The 19,421-nt window shown below is 45.4% G+C and overlaps 1 protein-coding gene across 1 annotated transcript; it reads right to left on the bottom strand.

Annotated features, from left to right (window-relative positions):
- Positions 1–4,769: 4,769 nt before the first annotated feature.
- Positions 4,770–17,443, bottom strand: LOC119439984 (cytochrome P450 3A6). The gene is made up of 4 exons (XM_037704936.2): positions 17,254–17,443; positions 12,265–12,454; positions 8,929–9,137; positions 4,770–5,772 (listed from the first exon to the last, which is right to left on the bottom strand). Exons 1-4 carry the CDS (start codon positions 17,431–17,433, stop codon positions 4,831–4,833), a joined length of 1,521 nt encoding a protein of 506 aa, XP_037560864.2. The 5' UTR covers positions 17,434–17,443; the 3' UTR covers positions 4,770–4,830.
- Positions 17,444–19,421: the final 1,978 nt, after the last annotated feature.

The raw sequence follows: 19,421 nt of genomic DNA, 5'->3' as shown, positions 1-19,421 counted from the left end.
TCCGCTTTACACATGGCTCCAAAGAAGACAGGTGATTGGAGACCATGCGGCGATTACCGCGCGGTAAACAAAGTGACGATTCCCGACCGGTATCCTATTCGTCACATTCACGACTTCACCGCTTCGCTTCACGGTTGCTGCCTATTCAGCAAAGTGGATCTAGTTAAAGCTTACCATCAGATTCCTGTGGAGCCTTCCGACATTCCTAAAACCGCAATCATCACACCATTCGACATGTTTGAATACGTCCGCATGCCCTTCGGTCTCTGAAATGCTGCTCAAACATTTCAGCGGTTCGTTGAACAAGTGCTACGTGGGCTGACTTGTTGTTTCGTCTATTTAGGCGACATTCTCGTTTTCAGCCGACCTGCTGCGGAACATGAATCGGACCTCCGTAAGGTCTTCGAACGTCTCCGTCAATATGGCCTGGTTATCAACGTCTCGAAGAGCCTAGTTTGGCATCGATTCCCTCGATTTCCTCGGGCATCGAGTTGATAAACGTGACATCCAGCCCGTCTCACTCCGCGTTCAAGCCATTAAAGATTACCCGCAACCGTCGACCACAAGAAATTGCGGCAAAATTTCTGGGCCTCATCAATTACTACCGTCATTTCATTCCTCGCTGTGCATCCATCTTGCAGCCGCTGCACAGTCTGCTCTCAAAAAAACCCCAAGCAAACACGCCTCTCCTATGGACGAGTGCTGCCGAAAGTGCTTTTGCCACTGCCAAAAATTCTTTCGCTTCCGCCACTCTTCTAGCGCACCCGAAGCCAGATGCACCAATTTCCGTTATGGTGGACGCGTCCGACATAGCTGTTGGCGCGGTTCTTCAACAGCTGGTTGACAATGCTTGGCAGCCCATACATTTCTTCGCGAGGAAGGTGACAGTGCAAGAAACTCGATACAGAACTTTCGGGCGCGAACTCCTGGCACTCTACCTCGCAGTCCGCCACTTCCGTCATAACCTCGAAAGTCGCCGGTTCGTTATTCTCACCGACGACAAGCCACTGATTATGCTATTACTTCCAACAGTTCCTCACACACGCCACGTGAAATTCGCCAGCTTACCTATATTGCCAAGTTCACTACCGACATTCGACATATCACTGGTACCAACAATCCCGTTGCTGACGCCCTGTCACGGATTCACATCAACGCAACTCAAATCGCTTGTTCCAGCATCGACTTCATGCGCCTAACTACTGCTCAGCGCACAGACCCCGAACTTCCGACACTCCGAACTGCGAACAACTCCCTGCGCTTCGAAGAGGTCTTGCTACGTAGCTGCCACTATACCGTCATTTGCGAGGTGTCTACAGGTCGGCCACGACCGTATGTCCCACAAGAATTCCGACGACACGTCTTCCACGCTCTACACTCCTTATCGCACCCAGGAGTGCGAGCTACGCAACGTCTTGTACACCTCCCGCTTACCTTTGACCCCGTATGAATGCTGATGGCCGTTGCTGGGCGCGGTCGTGTATCCAATGCCAGCGTGCCAAGGTCAACAGACACCCCATGAGCGCGCCGGGTCATTTTCCACCAACAGACATTCGTTTTGGCCATGTTCACGTCCATATTGTGGGTCCGCTACCACCGTCCGCGAACCAACGTTACATACTCACTTGTATCGACAGATTTACCCGCTGGCCGGAAGCAACGCCGCTAAGCAACAGTCGCTGCAGAATCTGTTGCACAGGCTCTTAGTGCACACCTGGATCGCTCGTTATAGCGTGCCCACACACCATAAAGACCGACCGAGGGAGGCAATTCGAATCGTCCCTCTTTCGGGCTCTGTCCCGCCTTCTAGGCGTAACACACATACGAACTACGGCTTACCACCCTAGTTCCAACGGCATGGTGGAACGCTTCCACCGTCAACTGAAGGCATCACTGCGTGCGCAGGACTCAACAATTCCATGGACAGAGCGCCTGCTTCTGGTTCTACTAGGTCTTCGCACCATGGTGAAAGAAGACACACAGTGTTCATCCGCAGAGCTGGTTTTCGGCACGACTCTTCGCGTATCGGGCGAGTTCTTTGCCTCGGAACCGACATCAGCTGAGCTACACCTTACGCCGACCGCCTGCGAACTACTATAGCTACTGTCGTACCACCGCCGCTTCGTCAGGATTGCAAGACCGTTTATATGAGCCCATCATTACTTGATACCAGCCATGTCTTCATGCGCCACGATGCCACTCGCACTCCACTACAAGCACCTTAATTACGACGGTCCTTTTAAAGTCCTCAAGCGCGATCCTAAGTACTTCACTCTCCTTGTTAACGGACGCGAAGAGATGGTATCTATAGACCGTTCGAAGCCAGCTCACATGGACGCTGGCAACGCCATCTCAAGCAGACAAACCGCTCGACGGCAATGCCTTCATCGCTAAGGGGGGGGGGAGCCATGTTGTGGACGGTGTGCTTCGCGTCCCCAAAAAGAAGAAAATCTCGACATCATGGCCACAACATCAGCTTAGTTACCCGACGAATAAATGATTGCTTGTTCCGAGTCTTCTGTGCTCACAATACAAAGTACAAAGGACACGGAGTCATGGAGATGCCGGAATTGCGGTAAATACAAACCAGCAAAATAAAGGCCCCTTTGTAAAGAATGGCGACGTTTCCCGGACCTGCAACGACCTGCAGATATCTGCTTGGTGCTGACAGAATGTGTGCGAACTAGCAAAAAAAAAAAAAAAAAACTTGTGCTACCTGGCAATGTAACAAGCTTGTTTGCAACCACGAATGTCTAATATTTCAAATCGATGCACCTACGGGCACTTGGCGGTGAAAGCGTAATTCTAATCTGAAAATAATAATTTCGCTCCTTTGCTGGACACCGATCGCAAGTAATTAAAACAAGAAATTATTTTTAATATTAAGAAGTTGAATAATTGAAATAAAGGTTTTAGTCAGCGCCCACTATCGTTAGATCAGTTTATTATATTTTCAGTAACATTTATTTATTTATTTATTTATTGTCCGCCCGTCAACACCGTCGCATAGTCTCTTATCCGTCAGTCTCGCCAAAAAGTTTGGAGACCCACGGTATAGAAAATTGTGAAACAGTTTCAGATGTAATGCGGCTATCCTTTAAAGCTCAACAATCGCCCTGCTACAGCAGCACGAATCTCTTGTAGCGCCATGCTGGTTCAACGAGCCTAGGCATCAAAAGAGAGAGAAGGGAGGAAGGAAATGCAGAGAGGTTAACCAGACTTTGTCTAACTTGCTACCCTGAACGTGGGGAGGGGGGTGGGGGAGTGAAAGAAAGAGAGAGAAGACACGAGTCTTAATCGTACTTTCACATGCACTAAGGCAGGGGCCCCATATCTAAAGTCGGGCACTCTAGTCTGTCGTCTTCAGGCTAGACATGAAAGAGCCTACTTTTGCAAGCACCCTGGTACACGCCCACCACGGTTCATCAGTGGCTACCGGTGTTGTGCTGCTGAGAATCAGGTCGCGGGTTCGGTTCCCAACGTGGCGGCCGCATTCTGACGCGGCCAGAATGGAAGCGCGCTCGTGCACCGTGCATTGGATCAACGTTAAAGAACACCTGGTGGGCAAAATGAATACGGAGCCTTCCACTATGGCGTCTCCCATAAACAAATGTGCGGTTACAGGACGTGAAACCCCATAATTTTATTCTCTTCACTCCTGTGCCTCTTGGCAGAAAGACGTGACCTTTGCAGAAACCTTAATACAGATTCCTAGTAGCCATCGGTTTATGTCTGTTGTTGCCAGCCTTGATACATATGGCTGCCTTCGATTCTTTTCCGTCTATTTCGCTGAGATTCTGCACCTAAAGACTAAACATAGCAGCGACGGCAAAATTGCCGCAGTTCTTGCCGATAAGCAAAATTAAACAGAAATTAAAATTGTGGCAATATTATAAAAAACATGTGGTGATGAAAGAAAGTGTTACTTTCTTACTTACCCAGCGTGTATGCTTGCCTCTGTGGAACAAAACTATTTCCTTACTAAACGTTACCTATTTTAATCATTCTATATTATATCTGCATGATTAATTAATACTTCGTAAGTATTTTTTTCAGATATCGGATGGATTCAAAATCAGTTCTACCGTTTATCTTTTCTTTAGTTTTCATTTCTCATTGTTAGTACACGCTAACTACCGTAACACGCAATGTTTGATATGATTTATCATTAGCTTTTATCGCATTTTTATTAATATTTTTTCTACAATTCAACACGTTTATTGGCGCATTTTCAACAGTGGGTTTATATCATTGTTTTTCCAAACAGTTCAACTCTCGTTGATAACGACTTTCATAAAGTGTTTTCTAAATCTGAAGAAACTATTAACATTACTGAAGTATTTGAAAGATTACAAACCGTAGTAGAGATTCCTCTCGAAAGAATAGCGAAACATTATCCAAATGTACTAGACAGGACTCTCACTTCATAAGCTACATAACCGTAAGAACTATGAAAAAAAAAAGTAAAGATGCGAGCGTTAACTGCAATCTAAATACTCCAACGCAATTTTCCAAAACTCACTTGGCAGTTAGCTTTCTCGCAGTGCTACTTTTTCGCATGGCTACATTCATATTGGCTCGTGTTCCTTAGCTTCCCCGAGAAAATGACGATGGAAACGATTGGAAATTACGGATGTACAGTTGGTGATCGAGCACGTGCTTGCTCCTAATAAGGGCGAATCAGCAAGCTCATCGCCCTTGATCTGCCCACAGCGAGTGAGAACAGACAAGTACGCAGACAAAGGATGTTTTACAATGTTTTCTTTTTCTTTTTTTTCAGACTTACCGCAGGCATTGGATATGAGAGATTTCAACTGCGTTGATCACGGCTCAAGCATGCCGTGGAGTAAGCTTCAGATGCACGCCGCCCATCGGGTTACCCACCAGGCTCGGAACTGTCATGAGCAAGGGATCTTGCGATTTTTCGCAGATTTCAAGCTTGTAGTCTCTCAGAGTCTTTATCAAGGCAGTTTTCATGGTCAGCAGTCCGACTCGTTTGCCGAGACAGGTCCTCTGACCTAAGCCGAAAGGAAAGTAGGCGGCGCTGTGGCGCTTCTTCGACTCTTCCTCCGAGAATCGGTCCGGCCTAAATTTCTCCGGATCCTTCCACAGCTCCGGGTCGCGATGTACGTACCACGCAGGCGCGATGATGTTCACGCCGGCAGGAATGAAGTGCCCGAGAACCGTCGTGTCTTGAATGCAACGTCGCGCTACCATGAGCGGAACAGGAGGGTAGAGACGTAGGGCTTCGTTGACCACCATGTCCAGTCTCTCCAACTCATGTAGCTGCTCGAACGATAGTTCTTGTACACCCGGAAAGCGTTCGTCGAGTTCGTTCAAGATCTTCGTTTGTTCTTCGGGGTGCTTGGCTATCAGGTGCATTAGGAAGGCGAGCGCCGACGCGGTGGTATCGAAGCCAGCTATAAGAAGGACAACGGCGTTGGAACTAACGTGGCGGTCTTCCAGAGTTTTAACCTTCTGGCCGGTGGCGTGACTGCCGTTCTTTGCGTTGTCCTGGGCGTCCAGTATCATCTGTATCATGTCATCGCTGCGGGGCCTTTTTCCCGCACGGCGCTGCTCGGTGATTTTGTCCACGTCGTCCATCATTTTCTTCATGCAGCGAGCGAAGGACGACAGTGGGTAGAACAGGAGAAAGAGCGGGCGCAGAGCGGGAAATGCGAATGAGCTCTCGAGAGCAGTTTTGTCCGCCTGTTCGAATACCTTGCGCATCCACGTGAGGAAAGGGTCCTTGCTGTCTCGCTGACAGTCAATCTGAAAGATTCACCAGTTACCCGTCATATTTCACATCTAAAATATTATAGAGTAATTGTAACTTTTGGGAGAGTGCTGTTTCTTGGTTTGGCTACTGGCATGTGAAAAAAAAAATATTGCAGCTCGTGTTGTGAGCTGCGATATTTTTATAACACGAAAGCAGAGAACGAGACAGGAGGTCATTTCTGTTTGTTTGTTTGGGTAGCTCCCTATTATACGCTGCCATGTTTTCCGTACACTTCTCGCACAACTGAGTACAATAAGGTGCGAATGCAAAAGGTGTTCACAAACAAAAATTATTTTAGGCGTTGTCTCGATTGCCTGGCGTCGGTGGTGATGACAAAGAACTAGCTACGAAAGGACTATTAGCATGAGCGTGTGTCGGTGTCGTAAACCATGGTGTCACCGCTGCTTTGAGAAATATATACCATGTATATTAAATCACAACTGTTATGGCAGGATGAGCCTAACTGAAAGGCCGACTGGGACGATATTTCACTTTGGCTGAATGGGTTGTAAATGAGTAGCGCATACTGTTGAAGCGATGTTGGCATAGACGCGGGGATGGTAATTGCCTAATTTCCTCATTAAAATGATTTAGACAGCACCTAAAAGGCGACGCGTGTACGCGTTGGTTAGCGGATGTGACGCAAATCCCAGAACGTCCGCTCCGATATTTTCAGCGCACCGCAGGCACCGCCTAATATCGGACGTCGTGCGAGTATCCGTGCTGGTGGTCTGGTATGGATCGTGCGTCACTTCCGGTAATGGGTCGTAACGTTTTTATTTTTTTTAGGTTTGGTATTCAAAGCGTCTCATTTTGCTAGATTTTCGTGACCCACCTGCTCGTATTTCAATCGGAAAGTTTTGCGCAGAGGCTGCTCTATCTCTTCACCACTTGAAAAGGGGATATTTACATGGTCCAAAATTTTGTTGCAGTTGGTCTTTAGATGCACACTAAGAAGAAAATTCCGTTGAGCTTTAATAGTAGGTTACGCGCTTCTCTGATACCAAAATGAAGCAGCTCTTTATGTGAAAAGAGTTTCGGTAAGCAAGAAACTAGGCAAGAACAAAGCTTCGGTGGCGACGCCACCTTGAAGTTACTGCATCAGCCCGCCGTGACGTCACATATTTTGATAGCTTCTGTTCGCGCATAGTTAACTTCTCATGGCTAAAGATGAACTACATTGTATTCTAAAATGAGCAGGGGCTACACTTCGTAAGTTTCGCGCTTTTACGCCATCAATGTCGCAGTAAAATCTGAGAAATATTGACACGTGTACTTGTTTATCTCTCACCGGTGGCCGCTTTTGACCGGCTAACAAATGTTAAACGTTATCGCTAGGCGCAGGACGCGGCTGCATGTATCGGAAGTTTCTCGAACGTTATCGATGCTTCTATCCATTGTCTGTTGTCACCGACGCTTATGTAATCTTATTGTATGAGTGACGCGAATTGTCTAGTACTTTCAAGAAGACACACGGGCACCAGGGATTACTCTGGAACCTTCGATGACTCAGGTATAAAAGCCGACGCGTTTCGACGATGATCAGATTTCGACGATCGCCGACTGCATGTGTTCGGCCTATCGTTGGGCTTCCAGTGCAACTTGCTTTTGTGGGCACAGGTTCGCCTAAAAAAGTCCATTTCATTATTCACAGTTTTGCGATTGTTTTCTTCACCGATACGATAGGCTCAATATTTGTGTCGTCACTCTGACGTACCGGCACTGGTGCCTTGACTCTAAAATCAAAGAATATAACTGACTTGGACTATCTCTTCTAATAACGAACCCAATACTGTGTAATTACCAAGTGTAGAGTATCGAGAAATACAACATAAGGCTAAAATAAGTGTTTGACTTTAGTGTACCTTAAGGAAGTACTGACATGATATCTCCGACTCCTTGTTTTTTGTTTAGTTTCATGAATGCCTTAGACCTCTAAAAACAATAAAAAATACTACTGACTGTTACTGCGCCCTCAACAGTAACACATAACAGCTTTTCTACAGCCAGTATCGATTTCTTTCCGCAGGAGATGACTGTGTCCTGACGTCATGATGCAGAAGGTGCTTACGTGGGAGAGGACGGCACGACATTTTGGCGCTCGGTCACCTCCTACGCTAGTACTAGTTGTGAGGCCCGCTGTACCGTAGCGACTTAAAGAGCGGGAGTGAGCGTCAAACCGTCGTGATGGCCTGCTCCCACGTGATCCCCTTCTGCACCCGTTATGGGCAACAAATCCGAAACTGGATATTTAAAGCACACTGTGGGTTCCTATTGTATTATTGGTAAGGTTAGTAACTATTAGTATTAGTAAATTTATTTAACGCAAAGATGAACAGTTGAAAATATCGTGCCCATACTCTTTTAGCAAGTCACGTTCGCAAGGGGAAAGTGGTCGCGTTTCCTTTTTTTTAATGCTATAGCTGTTGATTCTGGCAAGTGTCCGCTGGTACCCGCGCCTGAAATGCAATTTCGGACGCGGGCAGTTTATTTATTTATTTATTTATTTATTTATTTATTTATTTATTTATTTATTTATTTATTTATTTATTTATTTATTTATTTATTTATTTATTTATTTATTTATCACTCTCACATTACACGCGAGTACATCTGAAGGAATGGTGGGAAAAAAAGGATAAAACTCAAAGGTGTAAAGGCTAGAACAGAAACACACTGAAAAGATAAAAGGAAAATGATAAAGAAAGATACCATTACAAAACAACACAGCACAATAATATACTCTTAAACAGAAACCGTAAGGCGGCACTGCAATGCTACATGGCCCTATTCAATGTATTTTAAAAGAGAAAGGGTCACGAATGTTAACTAATGATGACACGGATTTATTTTTTCTTTATGAGAATAACCCTCACCCCAAGCAAAATGACTCGCGAAAAATTTACTGTACTTCAAAAACAAGGCTCACTCCTCGCCGTGTCTTACGCATCAACATCAAAAGTATAAATTGAAACCACATTCAACTTCCTCTGCGCTTTCATGCAATTCACGTTTATTTGGCCCCGTGTGTTTGTGGCTAACCATATTTGAGCCTCTCGGTTCCCCTTCTTTTCGTTGATAAGAAGGCAACAAGCAGTTTGAGACAGTCTCCTTGGGAATCGGTCTGCAACAGCGTCATCCGTTCTTACCTCCCAGGCTAATGCTGCCTTCGTGATGATGTCAAGCGCCAAACTCTGCGTGAGCCCATACATCTCAGCGACCTTTGATTTGGAACAGAGTTCTCCGAGCAGGTCGACGAACACGTCTGCGCACTTGTTCACGATGCGGGAGTAAAGTTTCACTTTTGCGGCTGTGAAACCGAGATTCATGATAGAGCGCACCTTTCTCCACTCGGCACCTGCAGAAAGATGCACGCAAAAAAAAAAGAAAAACTAGTTTTAACATTGCGCGCTATCTTATTGACAGCTTTTTCGGGTGTCCGGGCGCGAACTTGTTGTCGAGCACAATTGCCGTCAGCCAACTAGTATATGAACGAGAAGCGGCTGTGTAGCTGAGAGAAAGAAGAACTGCCTCAATGTATGCCAACCGTCTATGTGTGATCCTTCTATGAAACGATTCTTTGAATGGGAATATTATCGACTGGCGGTGGACGAGCCCTTAATTCGGGTCCTCCCTGCTGATTATCACATGTGAGCCGTAGTCTTCGCTGCATTTTCAGCATAATAGAGAAACTAGGTGCTTTGTTGTTGTATCATATTTATTAAAGATATGCAAAACGAAAAGGCGCAACGTGTTTTCAAAGAGGATTCTGGTCGCTGTCATCAGTGGCGAATAGTTACCTAAAATTGCTGCGTTATTTGCAAGAGCAGCGAATTATGTTCCTTGATATCGTATCGGTCAGGTAGATGGAAAATGTGTATACCCGCTCATTTGTACACTTTTTGCAGTGTTAAAACGATTCATAAATCGTCGGGAGCCAATAGCGACTGTGTGCACGTAGCATCATCTGTCACTTTCCGACTATATATGAAAGCAAAATACTAAGTTATGTGTGGTGAGACTGCGCCTAGGCAGCCCCTCAATAATAGAGCACCAATATAATATTATTATATTCTTCCGTTTTCTTATCAAAACGGAAACGTTATCTTATATTATTTTGTTGCTGCTTTTTATGCAGTCTTGCTGTGTATTTCCGCAGAAACACCGCTTTCCGGAGCCACAAAAAAGAGCCGATCGGGACAAAATGCGAAGTATCCGTGTATTTAGATTTCGGTTAAAGAACCTTAGGTGGTCCAAATTTCCCGAGTACCCCACTACGGCTTGCCTCATAATCATATCGTGGTTTTGGCACGTAAAACCCACAAATTTTTTCTCACAAAAAAGAGCACAGGAAAGCTTTTTTTTTGTTGTTGTTGCTGCAGACTAGGGGCCGAATGCATAAAGCATTTCGTTCGTAAGCTGTGCATGTGATTGGCTGAAAGTGATTTCTGAAAACGTGCTGGGCCCATATCAATAAACCATTTCCTACGCTAGACCATTTTGTAAAAACACGCCGGTCAATGAGAAACATTTCCAAAGAACAAAAAGAGATTTGTGACTTCGGCCTCTGTTTCGCTTTATGCGTTGCTTGTTGCTCTTCGCAATGTGAGAATGTTTAATGATGATCATAACGTAAACTCATAAGCTTCATCACGAGATTCTAACCATAACGTTGACGGTTAGCAGTCTTTCTTTAATTTATCTTGTTGTTTTTACTTTGACCAACGGGATTAGCTTTTGATAAGGACATCAGCCTAAACTCTGCACTAAGAGCGAGAATTCCAATACATTTCCTGCTAAATTCCGCTGAAAAACGAATGTAGTGAAATACAATGCTCCTTGGCATTATGCTCGAGCTTTTTTTGCGATAGCAATTAGGCGGACACTCCAAGCGGATTTCTGCCATCGGCGTCACCATCGTCGCCATCGCCGTGAGGTTCCGTATGAAGTCCAAGGGCGATAAAATCGGCGCCGTGCGCGGTATGCTGTATGTGCGCTTGAAAGCACGCGAGGGGCGTGCGCTTTCACGCGGAGAGAACGCACGGTGGAGAGCAAACGCGATGTCTTCTGTTGCATGAAAGGCCGTGGGGGGATGGGCGACGTTTTGCTGCGGCACCAAATGAGTATCTTGCCACCAGGCGCAGAGGGAACTGGAATCTCGCACGCGAAAGAAGGAAAGCGGGAAAGCAGCGCGGGAGGGAGGGGGTGTGGCTTCTACTTTACCCGCAACTGCGTACTTCTAGTTTGCGCGGCTGCGGGCAGTCACGCGCACCGTATCTTGAAAACGATCTGCAACACGGCTCTTACCTTTGTATGCGCTGTGCTTTCGCCGCTCAATTTCTGTTGAAGCGATAGACCGCACGAAGCTTTGCTCACTGCTTCTGGCGCGCTTGCTCACCCCAGCGTTTTGACAGCGGTTGCGTGCGGTCATCGAGTGTGATCTATTCATGTTCGCTTGTGCGCGCTGACACCATGCTTGTTAATTCAGTTAGTAAGCGGATGTGTCCAAGTTTATACAGCTGATACAACTAATCTCCGTATAGCTCTTTACTAATTTGCTATCGCAATTGATGCCTCGCCTTTAGGGCGAAACTGCGACTTTTTTTTTGGGGGGGGGGGGGCAACAACAACGGTAATGTGGCGAGGGCTACCAGCATCATTACGCCGCTGGGAAACTGTGGACGCACTCTGCACGTGCTGAGATAACTAACTACGGCTGCCACGCCTGTAAATTTATGTACGGTGCCGAGTGTTAACATTATACCTTGGGTGTGTTCCAATTCTCGCCAGCATCGGAGATTGTCTACGTACACAGCTAAGGAGACCGCCAAGACAGCTTCGAGGCCATGTAATGGAATGCGTTTCGAACCGTCTGGATGACATGTCAAAGACGCGTCTGATACGACACGCCACCTCGCAGCGAGAAGAAAAAGTTTTGAAAAGCACGCATTATTTCTGTATTTTAAGTCCTTGCGCCAGCGAACCTATGAAAAACACGATGTGACTTACATTAAGGGCGTAGGAAAGCACGTCTACGTTTTCTTTTGCGGAGACAACCTTCCTGTCGGCCTTCCAAGCATCCTGCTCAGCCGGCATCTCGTTTGGACAGGAAAGTAGCCTACATCGTTTCTGACTTCGATGCTGTCTTCGCGAAGCTGTCTACTTTGTCGCCTTCGTGAGAATTGGAACGAGACTTTATATGGCCGCTGTTCACTTAGCCGTCTACTTTGTCGTCTTAGGCGAGTATTAGAACACGGTCCTTATCATGCAGTCTATAGGACTATGTAATCACGTTATCTGTACGTGTAATTTGGTACATTTGCTTAAATACAGTGCGTGATGGTGCCGCAGCACAAGTGCACTGCAAGCGCGCGTGATCCGGTTCGTTACAGAACGCAAGAAATAAATTCTTAATTTTCATCATATATACCTGCGCCATGCGGCTGCGGAAGTGTTAACCGCACAGGGCCCGATCGTGCACCTACCTGTGACAAAAAAGACAGAGCTCGTCATGGGTTCCTTGTCGAGGGCATACAATGGTCTATCTTGGAATATTCGGCTGTCCTTGATGTATATTTCCTTGATAACATCGACGTCTGTGATGACCATGTAGGGCTTCTCAGCGAGGTAGAACCCAAAGATCTTGCCATATTTGCGTATCCATTCTCCCATCACCTGCAGGAGAGGCAATGAAGCCAACGGATGAACATAGATGAAAAAAAATATGGCAGCGTCACTTACAAGAAAATGTCCAGTATATTGCATTACTTTACTGCCGAAAAATATAACCAGAAGACAGGGGTATACAGTGATCGCAATGCCGAAGAACAATGCGCACGTCTGCCACCGATACCTTAATTTCTCCTCACATCATCACGATGTGCTGAAGCCTGTACGGTGCGTGTCAAGGAGTTGGTGAGCGCATCGTATAAACGTGCCGCTAGTAGCCGCAAAAGGATTTTAATTTCTATAACCAACAAAAAGGCATCAAATGCTTTAAGCTCTTTTACCCTGAATAACGGCACTGTTTGGGAAAAAGTGTCGAAGCCAGGCGTATTTACTTCCTGACGAATACGTTTATAATCCTGGTCATTTTGTTAAAACTTATTATATGAACTATGGAACGAAATATGCATGAACGATTTACACACATCTCAATTTGTCACAAAAGTTGCAGGAAAACTTACAAAAGGCGTGTCACGGATCGTGCTGATAGCTTCTAGTGTTCTTGTTTCGGAGACTACGCACCTCATTAGCCTGTACCTGAAAACTTGACTGAACGGAGATCACCCAACAAGGTACATACGCATGGCAACTTGTCACGCAATAAAGCAGTGCGAACGCAATGAAGCTCAAAAGACAACCACAGATGACCGCTTTCTTAATTGGAAGCGGAATTTTGTATGTCTGTGAAGTACAAGTGTCTAGTACTAACAGTGACTTCAATTTCTATTGTGCGACTTTTGAATGTAGTTGACAAGTATTCATAGTTTCGATTTTTCATAGATAGTCAACAGCTGAAGATACACCGTACGTTGGAAGTACTTACTCCTCACATAGGTTCACACTCAGTCGTCATCAGTACTGTCGGAGTGAGCAGCCCGGTATTATCTTTCCTATAACTGACTGCCTTTCTCTGCATGGTATAATTTTTTAACTGCGCTAACACACACTGACAAGGACGAGGCAGACAAGACGTGCGCAGACTCGCAACTGTATGTTTAATGGGTGAAAATGACATAAATATTGAGAAAAATGAACACATCTGATTGGCAATCCAACCATGGATACGTTGACGTCACACAGTAGCATCTAAAAACGCCATCTCGCAATCAGCTAGTGACACCGAAGGTTCGCTTACACACCCACGTGTAGTTTTAATCTTAAATGCCTCAAACTGTTCCCAAGTACTACGGTCCCTATGACGGTACAAATTCTAGTTTGTTTAAGAAGTGGGAGGCAAGTTTCCTTGTTTAGTTTTTTACAATCATTACAATGCTTAGCCACGTGGCAATAACCATCTGAAGTGCTGTTTGTTTTATGTTCTTTCAGCCGAACGTTAATACACCTAGCCGTCTGGCCGATGTATACACACCCACAAGAAAAAGGAAATTCATACACAACTGCGCAGGCACAGGGACAATGGTTGACCCTTGCTTATGCTCAATCTTGCAGACAAAAGGGCTGTGTTTAGATGCCCTGTCAATTACATTCATTACTCTAGCACATAAACGCGACATTTTCTGAGGGGCCGAGAATACGACGCTCACCAATAGCGCTGCGCTACATTCTTCCCTCAGCCCTCAGCCCCTCAGAAAATGACAGCCGCGCCAAGGAAATTACGAAATTTTCCGGTTTCTGTTATAGTTTCGTGCTTTTAGTATTTCATTCTGAGAAGATTTAACATAAATAGCATTCGCTGTCGGTGTTTTGTTAGCTGACATTTGTTTGTGGGCTGTCAATCTTGAAATTCCGAGGCCTAACATTGCCCAGAATTTAAGACAAGGCATGAGTTAGAAGGGCCTTGAAAGACATACCCAGGGGAAAAGCTGCTGGAGAAGATGGAATAACATAAGATTTAATCAAAGATGGAGGAGATACCATGCTTGAAAAGATTGCGGCCCTTTATACGCAATGCCTCACAACTTCAAGTGTACCAGAGAGCTGGAAGAACGCCAACATTATACTAATTCATAAAAAGGGACATGTTAAAGAATTGAAAAATTATAGGTCCATTAGCTTACTTACAGTATTGTATAAAACATTCACCAAGATCATTTCCAATAGAATGAGGGCAACACTTGACTTCAGCCAACCAGGAGAACAGGCTGGCTTCAGGAAGGGCATATTCTACGATGGATCATATCCATGTCAATAACCAGGTAATCGAGAAATCTGCGCTAGTACAATCAACCTCTCTATATCGCTTTCATAGATTATGAAATAGCATTTGATTCAGTAGAGATACCAACAGTCATAGAGGCATTGCGTAATCAAGGGGTACAGGAGGCATACGTGAATATATCTTAGCAAACATCTACAAGGATTCCACAGCTACCTTGGTTATCCACAGGAAAAGTAGAAAGTTACCCATCAAGAAAGGGGTCAGGCAAGGAGACACAATCTCTCCGATGCTATTCACTGCATGCTTAGAAGTATTCGAGCTCTTAGACTGGGAAGGCTTAGGAGTGAGGATCAATGGCGAATATCTCAGCAACCTTCGGTTTGCAGATGACATTGTCCTATTCAGCAACAATATAGACGAATTACAGCAAATTATTGAGGACCTTAACCGAGAAAGTGTAAGAATTGGATTGAAGATGAATATGCAGAAGACAAAGATAATGTTCAATAGCCTGGCAAGGGAAAGAGAATTCAGGATCGCCAGTCAGCCTCTAGAGTCTGTAAAGGAGTACGTTTATCTAGGTCAATTACTCACAGGGGACCCTGAAAGAAATTTACAAAAGAATAAAATTGGGTTGGAGTGCATACGGCAGGCATTGCCAAATCCTGACTGGGTGCTTACCACTGTCGTTGAAAAGAAAAGTGTACAATCATTGCATTCTACCGGTGTTAACATATGGGGCAGAAACTTGGAGGTTAACAAAGAAGCTTGAGAACAAGTTAAGGACTGCACAAAGAGCAATGTAACGAAAATGTTAGGACTAACGTTAAGCGACAGGAAAAGAGCGGTGTGGAACAGAGAACAAACTGGGATAGCCGATATTCTAGTTGACATTAAGCGGAAGAAATGGAGCTGGGCAGGCCATGTAATGCGTAGGATGGATAACCGGTGGACCATCAGAGTTACAGAATGGATACCAAGAGAAGGGAAGCGCAGTCGCGGTCGGCAGAAAACCAGATGGGATGATGAAGTTAGGAAATTTGCAGGCGCTAGTTGGAATCAGCTAGCGCAAGACATAGGTAATTGGAAATCGCAGGAGAGGCCTTCGTCCTGCAGTGGACATAAAATACAGGCTGATGATGATGATTATGAGCAACTTCAGTGATAGAATGGTGTGGCAGTATAACCCGCATTTACCACATGTCCTATAGCAGGGCGTGGCATATACATGTACCTAAATGTGTACGAAATTTTCGCCCACGGTTCGCCGACGCCGGCCGCCGACGCCAACACTGGATTTGCTGCGACACGGGGCCCTTAACGCTGTCGCCTTAAAAGAAGGATAAGGATGTTTGCGCATAAAACTTGTGGGCCATGTGAAAAGAACGCTGAATTTCATTTAAAGCACCGATTGATCGTGATGTGTGAACCGGAATCTGACAGCTCATTATGTCGCAGCTGGCTCTCAGATGCAACATTTAATGTCATTTAGCACTTTTATGTGAGCCATGAGCGTATAGCCACTATATACAGCCTCTTGAAAGAAATTAGTATGTAAAATTTCACACTTTTCGAGGGTGTTCTTGCTGACAGGCGCGCCGCAATAAAGAATGACGAAGATAGTTGGAGAAATATTCTCCCTGATGATTTGTAAATTATGTTAAACTAAAATATGTTTGCAATTCAATACACGACCTCTCTAGCTTAGAAAAAAATACAGAATTACTTCGCAGTCATTATTTAACTACGAATATGTTAAGTTCTTCGCATAAATACAACACAGCCGCTAATAGCAAATCGAGTTATGCCCATTTTGCCTGATGACTGCGTCTCAAAATGTTGCTGACGCTATTCCATCCTTCATTTATACCGGGTGTTTCACAAAGAGTGCTCAAACTTTCTTCAATGTACACAAGTATAGCCGGTAAACAATCTCATCTGAATTTCTTTTAAGACAGTGGCGTACATTTAACAATGAACTGTAGATATTAATTGTTGATTATATAAATTACCCGCCGGGGTGGCTCAGTCAGCTAAGGCGTTGCGCTGCTGAGCACGAGATCGCGGGATCGAATCCCGGCCGCGGCGGCTGCATTTCGATGGAGGCGAAATGCAAAAACGCGCGTGTGCTTGCGTTGTAGTGCACGTTAAAGAACCCAGGTGGTCAAAATTAATCCGGAGCCCTCCACTACGGCGTGCCTCATAATCAGAACTGGTTTTGGCACGTAAAACCCCAGAAAGAAGAAGAAGAAGAAAGATTATATAAATTGAACGCAGATGCGATTGGTCGTTATAGGAATGCTTAAGTCCTTAGGTGGAAGAGGTTAAAACCACTTCTACATAGCCAAGAAACCTGACGTTCTTTAATTTCCCAATGAGTAATGCATTACGGTGAATTTTACCCTCAAAAACTGAAATGCTGAGGAGAGCAGCTTTCACGGCGCTAAAGGGCGTCCACGAGTCATCTGGATGTTTTTTTCTCGAACAGTGCCGTCAGTCAAGCACAAGCCGCGGTATTAATTGCATTACGCTCGGGCTAAGATGAGACAGGAACCGTCACGTGAGGTGCTCCGTAATCAAGCACTCTATCCCGAGGTGACGGGAATAACGTTTCTTCGAGTGCACGCACCGGTATCCTGTCCTTCTGCAGTTGCTTCCAGCTGCCCCACACGAGATCCGGCGGAGGGCCCGGGTATCCCAGTCCAGAGAAGAGGCTGTGCTGCCGGCGGCGCGAAATGACCCAGGACGTGGCTACCATCACCACCAGCGCGACCAAGGCGGTGTTTACCAACTCCCATGTCACCATCATTGTAGATATTCAGACTCTGCTGTGTACAATGGTACAAGAAGTGAGATTGTTGCATTTACAAAACAAACACAAAGAAGGCAATTTAAAAGACATGGTGTTTCTTCAGTTTGGTGTTGCCAGTGCGTGAGTGGTCTTGCGCCTTTACGCCTTTCTTCTTTTCCAACGGTTGGCGTTCGTCACCTGAAAATTCCTGCCTCGCAAGACCGAGTGCCGAAATTAACCAAGCATCTGGCAAAATACTTTCCGCACCATTTAATTAACCAATGAATTTATCTCCACCTGCATTAGATTGTCAAGTAAAGCTTCTTCACCAGCATAATCGAATAATACACTTGCAAAATGCTAAATGGATGAAATGGCGAAACCACTACTTATTCAGTTCACTGTGCTTCTACGACGTCACTTTAGGTTGTGGTAGTGTGCGCAGTGCTAGAAAAGCCTAAGGTCGGTGCCTTAGCTGACTATCACCGTAGACAAACTCACTCACAGTGGCTGTCCCGATGTTTCCGCGCTCGAGGCTGACTGCTCACCGGCCTGTCTTCGTTGCACGGCGCCACACCGATACCTTCTCGGACTGTCGAAGTACGGAGTCGGCTCGCAACCCGCCTCTGCAGACTAGATGGGAACAACGCTCAGAGGCACGTGAGGCGGAGGGAGAAATTGAAAGCGCTCACCGAATTCGCAAAGAGACCGTCCGATACGCGGGTATAAATTGGGGCGCCCCGCCGTTTCAATATTATCTGGTATATCTATAGGGGCGCGGAACCGGAAGGAAACTTGGAGGCTTCGTCGGGTCGCTGTCTTACACTTTGCATGCGGGTTCGGAGAGGGCAGAACAACTGCTGCTCAAAGCCGTAAAACTGTAAACGAATGAGTTGCGATGGACGGGACGCCCTACAAAAGGGAAATATATTTGTAAAATTCATTCTTATGATTAGTGAGAATAGTGAACTATGCTATATGTGCATGTATAGTCTGTTCTGTTACGTGAAATCCAGCGGGGAGTCAATAGTGGCGACCACATATCCACAGATTGCAGTGAGGTTGGCGGTTTGAGTTTATCGTATCTTGGACAGCTGCACACGAGATAAATCCTGTTTCTGTGCATTTGCCATTTACTTTTCTTGCTGGCATTAGTTGACTGAATTGTCATAACATAAAGTACGTTAAATAGCTGACACTGATATTAAGGAATTTGCTTGGCATTCACTCTCTCAGCGAGCCCCTGATATTTCCATAAAATTCGCTTACTTATGTTTTTTGTCTTCGTCGAGTGTTAACATTCTGCGCGATTTTGCAGAAAAAAAAACAAGAATTGCTTAGGTAACGTAATAGGTGTACCTTACAGTGCGTATATACACTGCAGATACTGTGAATGGGTGAGGAATCTTACACAGGATGTGAAATTCATATTGCTTGCTACCACTAAAGCTTTGTACCGTGCTAGTGATTCTGACAGCGTAGACAGCGAATAAAAAGCACTCCGAAAGTTGATCACGCATTGTTTTAACGCAATAATAAAAAATAAAGACTTCATACCGGGCCTCAGTCAGCGCATCACTTGTTCACAGTACTATTTCTGAGTGCGCCCAAAAGGTCTGGGCAAAATATGGAGTAAATAAAGCATGTCCAACAGAGCAGACAATGGGACAAGTGAGCGAACAGGACGATTAATTGTCCGTCGTCTGTGCTGTTCGGCATGTTGTACGCAGACCAACTAGCCCAGCTTAGAACCTTTCATGAAGCGCGGAAACAGCGCAATAAAACACGACCTGAGACAGACACCTCACGTGCTCTTTCTCCGTCCTCGTTTCCTTTCTTTCTTTATTCTTTATTCAGGCATATCACCGCTTAGCCCAAAAGCGTTACAAAATACATCTTGATTCACACTGCACACCTGTCTACATGACAGCCGATTCCACTGAGCGATAGTTTTAACAAAAAAAGAATTGGCATACAGGCATGTCCTAAGCCGGGTATTTTCTAGT

The sequence above is a fragment of the Dermacentor silvarum genome, chromosome 2, assembly GCF_013339745.2.
Source record: "Dermacentor silvarum isolate Dsil-2018 chromosome 2, BIME_Dsil_1.4, whole genome shotgun sequence".
In the NCBI taxonomy this organism is placed as follows: domain Eukaryota; kingdom Metazoa; phylum Arthropoda; class Arachnida; order Ixodida; family Ixodidae; genus Dermacentor; species Dermacentor silvarum.
This window is presented reverse-complemented; position numbering and strand designations above follow the sequence as displayed.